The 9,281-nt window shown below is 37.6% G+C and overlaps 1 protein-coding gene across 1 annotated transcript; it reads left to right on the plus strand.

The window, feature by feature from the left end:
• Positions 1–5,051: 5,051 nt before the first annotated feature.
• LOC149158330 (bidirectional sugar transporter SWEET3b-like) lies at positions 5,052–8,670 on the plus strand. The gene is made up of 6 exons (XM_089437735.1): positions 5,052–5,194; positions 5,365–5,401; positions 5,512–5,734; positions 6,035–6,196; positions 6,310–6,429; positions 6,534–8,670. Exons 1-6 carry the CDS (start codon positions 5,158–5,160, stop codon positions 6,720–6,722), a joined length of 768 nt encoding a protein of 255 aa, XP_089293861.1. The 5' UTR covers positions 5,052–5,157; the 3' UTR covers positions 6,723–8,670.
• Positions 8,671–9,281: the final 611 nt, after the last annotated feature.

The following is a 9,281-nucleotide window of genomic DNA, read 5'->3' on the forward strand; positions in this document are numbered from 1 at the left end:
AGCCGCTAGGTCCCACTCAGCTTACAGACCAATTAACCCCCTGACTCTCCCATGATATGAGTATGCTCCATCCAAAAGGCTCTGGATGCTCCCACAACATGGTATGCTAGCGTCCAAGGACTATTTTTCTAAATGTTGCGTCAATGCCCCCGAGATTTGGGCCACTTTTTGAGGCCGAGAGCCCATGTCACTTCCCAAAACTAAATGAAACTTCTAGAATCCATGATTTACATAATAACAAGTCTTACAACTCAAAAAATGACTCTAGGACTAAGACTGACCATCCCCAACTAGGACTTAAATTTTGTCAAACACTTGGCATCAATGTAATCTACAAGAAATGAATACAAGATAGAGCATAAATTAGTGATAACTCATATGAGACTTGACAAGAAGGAACACCACCCTCTTCCCTTAATTTTTTTGACATCAATTAGGTCTTGCATCAATTATGATTTTAGTTATAAGTAAATACATTAAATAACCATGACAATAACTAGTCATATAACCATGCTTATAACTAGCCTTAACCCATGAGAATAAAAATGAGATAATAACCATTAAAGCCACATATTAACAAGTACAAAAGCAAGAGAACTTAGCTTTTATTAAACATAGGTAAATCTGACCAGGCTCAAGACATCAACATACCACCCAACTATAGACATGGCTAAACAAAATATTTCTTTCAGCCAGTCACCGTCATGCCATATTCCAAGCATGAATGTCGGATCTTGTGGATAAAATAATCCAAAAATAACCAAGGGAATCGAGAGGTTAAACCACCTCCACCCTCACCAAACTGTGATCTCACCAAAACCAACACCGTGATCAAAAAAGAAAACCAAGCTAGGAATACCTCCAGACTCCATCACTATCCTTGAGGAATTTTCCATCTCCCCGACTCTCAGGCTTTACCGCAATCCACATCAAATAACTAGGCCCTAAACTGAGACACCAGTATCTCAGGGTTTATCGCAATCCACACTGGATCACTAGGCCCTAAACCGAGGCTCCACCCTTAGTATTTACTGTGTATCTCCCCAAAATTGGTCAAGGGATTACTAGGCCTTTCGGATTTTATTGAGACCACCTCCGCCCAGATTCCGAAACCATCTAGCAATTCCAAAGCTCAAAACCAAGAAAATAATCCCATCACACCATGGTTATTTGGAAAAAGGAAAGGCTAGGCTGAAAACCACTGTCATAAACCGACAAAACCATGCCACTGACAACAAGAGAACCATACACCAACATGCAAAGCCATGCATGTCAAAACCAACTACGAAACCGCACATGCAATATGTTACCTTCAATTATTTTTGCTAAAGTTGCTTGATATTTCTCCTCCTTGCTTTCCTTGCTTTCCTTTTGCTTTCCTTTCCTACCTTTCTCCAAGGATAGAGTGCTTCAAGAAAAGTCTAAGTGTCCAAGGCTGAGAGGGAGAGACTAATGAGAGAGCTCCAAAATTGGACGGAAAAATTGTTACAAACTGATTCTCAGAAATCTTTTTATCAATTAGGACTCTATTTTCTTCATTTTCCATCATTTTCCTTCAATTTCCTCCTCACATGCAACCTCTGACCTTTCACCTCCCTTTTCTCCTATTTTCTTTTATTTTCATAAATAAATGTGTCAAAAATGTCATTTTTCCTTTCTAAAGCCTCTACCAATTTCTTTTAGCCATAAACACATCTAATGATTCCCACTAGGATATCTTTGCCCAACATTCAACTTGGAATAAGTGTCTCTTAACTGTGGTCTTATTTTTCCTTTATTAACTTTTATTACATGAACTTTTAACCAGGGGCTATTACATATTCTCAAAGATATAGGCATTTCAAAAACACAAAATCCCGTAAAACATATACAATGGAATAGTCCTGAACTCTTTCTCATCAACTGTTCATTTACTGAGGAAACACAAGATAGAATATATGTCCATCTAAGCATCCATCTTTAGATATATCGTGACTTCATTCTAGATATTAAGTATAAAGGGGTGGCTCTAGAATAAATGCACAACACCCTCATACATTGCTCCGAAGAGATATGGAATCCCCTCTTTGAGAGGTTCTCCCAAGTATGAATGTGATTATGTAAAAAAGTCATGTAAATCATTTCCGCTTAAGAGGTGCTTCCCATTTCCACATGCAAGAGAGCCAATCTGAGCAACGATCTAAACATTGTCATTGTGTAATGTATCTCTATACTACATTGACCAAAATAGTTTGTGCGAGAGGAAGATCTCCCCAAACATACTTCTCCTCATTTTCACGTAATTCTAGAATGATAAAGTTTATAACGATACTCTTCCCAATCAGGTTTGAACTCCACAGGAATCCCAAGATCCCAAGACTTTGGCGAGGTATTAGTGGAAAGAATTGATGTTCAAAGATCGCCAATTTGAGCTAATGAATGACTATTGCGTCCATTTAGAAATTGGATAATGGGAGTAGGGAGGGATTGGTCCCCTAACATACCATTAATCACGTCTAAACCAATCAAAATATTTGCACCACAACTAACCTCCTAACATAAATTTCCACAAAGCTAAGGCTTAGCATTCATCAAGCTATGCTAGATGTATGAAGCATTAGACCTTTCTAGTGCACCTGATTTAATCAAGTCTTCCAACTTCAAATTGTGGATATATTTATCATTGATTATTTCTTTCCATATGCCCGACTCAAAAAATTCCCTCCACAAATTCTTCATGAGAATGGTGAGGTTGAAGCTCTTCATGTCTCTAATTCCCTGGCCCCCTTCCTCCTCTCGCTTGGAAATTGCTTCAAGACGTGCTAGATGAAATTTCATAGTGTTTGCTACTCCTGCCGATAGGAATTTAGCTATGATAGTGCCAATTTCAGGAATGAACACCATAGGTATGTGGAACAAGTGCATCGAATAAACTGAAATACCTTGGAGCATCACTTTAATCATTACCAGCGTACCACCTAGAGAAAGCCATTTGTGTTCACACAAGGAAAGTTTCTTTTCAAACTTCACTAAAAGCCAGTTCCACTCACTTTTCTCATAATTGCTAGGCATAAAGAAAAACCTCGAATATTTGAATCCATTTGCAATCATTTTGACTTTGACGCCAAAGAGATCTACAATCCAATTTATCACCTTTGACTCCATCCCATCCAAAATGAGTTCTAATTTCTCTTTATTGATTAGGAGCCCCGAAGCATTTCCGCAGTTTTTAATAATTTCATGAAAAGTCTACCATTCAAAGATTTTTCTTGCCCCGAACAAAAAAAGTCATCAACAAACATTAGATGTGACGTGGAAATGTTTTTTGTGACCCTACATCTAATAATTTTGTTAGATTCTCTTGCTTATCTCATACTTCTAAGTCCATCCATAACCAAAATGAATAACAAGCATGGATATCCTTGACGTAGTCCTCTTGTGATACAGTAGTCCTTGACGCAGTGCTATACAATAATATTTGCTAATGTGCATGGAGTGAAAATAAATGCTAACGAAGTAATTTATATTGAAAAATAAATTAATATATTATTAATAAAATTATAGTGATATATAGAATATAATTAGTAATAATATTTTGAAAATTGTTTTTTCCTTATTTTTAAATTTTAAAGAATCAAATTAATAGTCTAAAATTTAGAGATATCTAGCGAGAATGAAAATGTTAAACCTAGTCATATCAAGAGGTAATAACTCTATCCTCCAAGTTTGACAATGATGGGTTGACTTATAAATATAAAAAAATACAATCGTGCATTTGTAAGGTTTTGATGTCACCCACTTCATATTTTTTGAATTTCAGTGCAAAGATTAATATAATAGGTCAAATTTTTATGGCCCTCGCCTTCTTATGTCACGAAGGGTGTAGGTGATAAATATTGGGCATCCACTTGTGGTCTCCCACTTTATGGTTTTATTGGTATATTTGACATCAGTACAAAAATCATGCAATTGTTTGATCTCCCACTTTGTGATTTTGTTGGTATCTTTGACATCAGTACAAAACCATGGAATTTTATCATCCACGCAAGATGGATATGACATGTCCCAAGTTTCAAATCAATGACATTCATCGAAATGAACCAACGGTATCAAACACGTGCAGGGAGGGGATTTCAGAGGCTTTTTTAGTTAACATCATGTTCATGGTCAGATTAGTTTTATAATGTCATGGCGCAGAGTCTCGGACGAAAAGCGAAAGGAACCCCCGGTATACGGGAAAGCAATGGAGCAACCTGAGTTTTCAAATATTAGGTCGAGAGTCGATGTACAGAGCAAATGCGTGGAAAATAATAAAGAATGGAGAACGAAAAAACCATTGACTGTTATTATAATGCATTAGATTCACAAAGAGATTTTGCACGTCATAAACGCAGTCACAATATTCGCCAGAGAGATTTTCCACGTCATAAACGCAGTTGCAATCCTGGAGGAAGTTATTTCGTGGTGCGTAGGGTTTGTGTGAATGTGCGCAGGCCCACTCTATCTCTATCTTTGTCGCGCAGCCTCTACTCCACTACCACCTTTCTTACGTCACTTACAGCTGCACACCACACAGCAGAGTTTCAAAATTTCGAGGACCCTTCACGCAACCTTTGCCGATCAGAAAAATCTCTCACCAACCAACCCCATGTAAAGCCGTTTATATTATTTAAATGTTAAAAAACCTCGTTCATCATTTCCCGTCAGAGAAAATTATTCCGTCCACTTGCCAAATATAAAAAGATCAGATTTGGGGTTATTCCATTCGACATGGATTGGAGAGAACAGTAAAGTATGAAACAGTACTTTTTAGGCTCTGGACCGCGTGGTCATGTCGGTTTGTTTTTATAATGGATATGACACGAGTCACGCCTCAATTACTCAATGTAATGAGAAATATCAGATGTACATATTCGAGCCTGTATTGTTTACCACCAAACAGGGTTTGGTAACTTTTTGGCTTTCCACGACTCTTCAGCATGCGATGACCCCATGTGCACGGTGACAAAACCTAGAGAATGTGTGCCTCCTTCCTATAAATATTCCTTAAACCCTACGATAATTCCACCATTGAGAAAAGAAACACCTTCATTCTCGTCTCTCTCACTCCCTCAACTTCGTCCATCCATCATTATTTTGCTTTGGCTTTTGGCTTTCTTAGATTTTCAGATAGAAAGCATGATTAACTACATACATTTTTCGGTTGGCATTCTAGGTGCTTGCTACTCTTTGTCATTCTTTTTATGTTTTACACTTGAAAACGATTTCATTCGCTGGCTTTTAGATTTCAGTGCTCTTCACTTGCATAGATTTGACCTTAACTGGTTCACAAAGGATTGAACAATGGCTGAAAAGACGAGCACTTTGCATTGTCTTATGTATCAGGAAACGCAGCTTCCTTGTTGCTGTATGGAGCCCCAGTGTAAGGCAATTCAACTTTTTAAGTACCTTTTTAAGAAAAAATTTGGGCTGAGATAAACTAATGTGGTTGTGTAAATTGAACTTTAGTTCTAACTAAATATTTCCATGCAGCGTTACGTTTAGGAGAGTGATTAAGAAAAGATCGACGGAGGATTTCTCAGGCCTCCCCTATGCAGTCGCTCTGTTAAATTGTCTCCTTTACACGTGGTATGGCTCACCCCTGATCAGTAATCGCTCCGAAAACATCTTGGTATCGACTGTCAATGGCGTTGGAATCATTCTCCAGCTTCTGTTCGTTACTATATATCTGAAATTCGCTCCACGCCAATCCAAGGTAAATTTCAAGTCTCATATTCTCTTATCAGTTCATTATGTATCAGCTTTTCCATCAGCTTTACTACGTACTTTGAACAAATGATCTCACAGCTTCTCCGAAAAATTATCATGATATACCAGAGGACTGCTAAGTGTCGAACAAAGAGCTCAGGCAATTTATTTCACGGAGCAATTCGGATGCGCGCATTAATCTGCAGCTCAATATATTATGCTTGCCTGTAGTTACATGACTTTGTATTTATGTTAGGCCAAGGCAGAGACTGACATGAATATATTGAATCGATTGTTTGTTGTTCAGATAGCAATGGTGAGAATAGTCGTGGGTGTCATGATGCTGTTTGCCGCTATCGCAACAGTTTCTCAGCTTGCTCTTCATGATCACAAGAGTAGAAAAATGCTGGTAGGGACTTCGGGAATGATCGTCACTGTTGTTATGTATGCTTCCCCACTTTCCATCGTTGTAAGTATATTTCTTGGCATTTTCACACTTAGCAGTGGAATTTATAAGGTTTTATTAGGATATTTGAATCAAATACGTTTTGACGAGTACCCCCATTTCTTTAATGTGCACAGAAATTGGTGATACGGACTAAGAGTGTGGAGTTTATGCCCATCCATTTCTCCCTGTTCGCATTTATTAACAGCTGTTTATGGATGACTTACTTCCTTTTTGATAAAGACCTCATCTTGGCGGTAACATCAATATACAGCAGTCTCTTCCACATATTTTCTTATATTTTCCAAGAAATCGGAACTAAATATATCTGTAGATTCACACTGTGTTTTGGTCATTGCAGTGTCCAAATATTCTTGGTGTACCATTGGGCATAGGCCAGATATCGCTGTATTTTGTGTACCGGAGGCAACTAGGCTTTGAAGACAAGAGAGTAGTAGACCGACAAGATCCAGAGATTGGATTGAAGGAGAACACCAATGTAGACAAAACAAATTCTGACAGCTTGACAGGGAATGGGAATATGGACTGACGACAGTAAAAATAATTCATGGTAGTGTGCATCCTATGGTAACTACTGCATGCCACGTTTATTAGATTTTGTTTTTGGGCCACTGTGAAGGTCGTGGCTTTGTCATTGGGATTTGCCTCATTTTAGGATAGATGGTATTGCCTGTAATTTTAGATCTCCTTACTCTGTCGTAGTATTCTCCCTCATGCTGTATAGCAGTGTCATTTTAGATCTCCTTACTCTGTCGTATTATTTTCCCTCATTCTGTATGGCACTGATTTTCTTATGAAAAATGATTAGTACAACTATTTGGAATTGGCTTGGCCTAGCATTGTTATCAGCGGGCCTGGAATTTGACGTCCCACAGGACGTATTTTTTATTTCAGAACGTATTTGACGGCAGGGGAAAAATGTTCCACGTCAAACCTGACGTGCGGTATACCTCTCTAACCCGTCAAAATGACGTCTAATTCCAGATGTAAAACGTAAAAATATATAATACCCTATTTCGTAAGAGTCAGGACTTAGAAACCAGTGTATAACACAGTTTGAACTTAAAAGCTATTTAAATTTTCCAGCGTCCCATTGCCTACTACCTTAGTACTTACCATTAATGGAAGTAACTCTCTAGATATCATCATTGACTTGCCTTATAGGAATGATATGCAAATTTAATATGATGAGAGGTAGAAATTACAATCTTATAAGAATGATATGCAAATTTAATATGATGAGACGTAGAAATTACAATCTTACGGTTTACCTATTCCAATAATGAGATGTGGAAATTGCAATCTTATCGTTTACCTATTCCAGATCCAGATTCACCAATCGCGGGCTATTATATGTTAAATGCTAAGTTAGTGACCGTAAGTTTGTATTGGAATTTGGTTGTATCTGATGTTTATTACCTTAGTGTAAAACCGGACTGTTGCAGCCTCGCAACAAATCAAGTGTAATCTGAGTTCTGGGCATGCGACTTTGTCCTCCCTGGCGGATTGAAAGTGTTGGATTGGAACTTGCGAGCAAGCCTGGATTTGAGTCACCGGCTCGTTTAATATAATCTGGTACTTTCCAGGTACACCTGTTTGATTTCTTCATAACAGATACTTTCTGGGCATGCGACTTTGTCCTCCCTGGCGGATTGAAAGTGTTGGATTGGAACTTGCGAGCAAGCCTGGATTTGAGTCACCGGCTCGTTTAATATAATCTGGTACTTTCCAGGTACACCTGTTTGATTTCTTCATAACAGATACTTTCAACTATGCCCTTCATCTTTGACGTAAACTGAAAACCACAATTTTGCTTTATCTTTGACAACATGCGTGCGCGTTCATGACTCTCATTTAAATTTTTATGGTTGCACACTAGTTTTTTCCTGTAAAATTCCTCGAATACATCTGTCATGAATTGCATATTTTGACTCATGAGTATTAAGTTGCATTCCGGCATGTGGCACACCTGTCTTTAGTGATAGTTGTAATTTTTGGAAGGGGTAAGGTTTAGATGTGATTGGGATAAATATTTTGAAAAACAAAGCCAGGAAAAGCATAGGGGTAACATTAAATAATGAGGGGAAAACTTTAAATGGAAGGGAGGGAATCTAATGAGGGGATTAAAATTCTAATTGCTCATGAATTGGTGAAAGGGTAGTGGCTTTTTCGTGGTATTTCCCCCTTGGTATTATGGGAATTCAAATAAATAAAGGGTTTGAATGAATCCGTGGAACTCTGGATGCGGTCTAGGCTGGTTTTTTCTGTATGCTTAGAATAGTATTAAGTAATAGTGTTAGAAAACAAAACAATAGTCTTTCATTAATTCTTATTCCACACAGACTCTTCTTTAACTCTGCCCAACTGCAGGCCTGACTCTCAACCTGCCACTCTGTATAAGAAGATAATGTGACTGGAAGAAATAAGTTTCCTCGACTCTGATCGACTATCTTATTAAATGACTCAATCTAGAGAAGTATATGATTTTTTTGAGACTAGTATTTTCGTAAATAGCACATTTTAAGAAAGAAATAATATTCAATATGAACCATCACAACAAAGACCATTTAAATGCAATTATGGGATTTTTATTGAATTGAAAATTAATTGATTATAAAATATTATTACTACTAACTCTGTAACAAGATCATAGCAACTCAAATTTTAAACAATTTTATTTTTAATATACGAAAATGTTCTCTCTATGGTTTTTCTGTACATCTCAAACCATCTAGACTGCAAATATGCCAAAGCACCTAATATGCTACAACCAACGCCATTCCGCCATTCCGGTAAAGATCGAAACTAGCAGCTCCCACATTCCCAGCATAGAGTTTTGCTGCAAATGACTAGTGTGCGGCCCAACTGCGATAATAATACCAAACAAGGTAATTACGCCACAGACAGGATAATTTTATTACCGGTGTTAAAATAGTATTCCAATTTAACTGCAATAATAAAACTGAACAAAGTAATTACGCCACTGAAAGGATAATTTTATTACCACTATTAAAATAGTGTTCCAATTTAGTCTGATCGATTCTACAATACCATTGTCAGAGCAGCTCTGAGTAAGCATGATAGGCGA

The sequence above is a fragment of the Pinus tabuliformis genome, chromosome 5_2 (genome assembly GCF_031772625.1).
Source record: "Pinus tabuliformis cultivar Carrire ecotype Pingquan chromosome 5_2, CPIR1, whole genome shotgun sequence".
NCBI classification, from domain to species: domain Eukaryota; kingdom Viridiplantae; phylum Streptophyta; class Pinopsida; order Pinales; family Pinaceae; genus Pinus; species Pinus tabuliformis.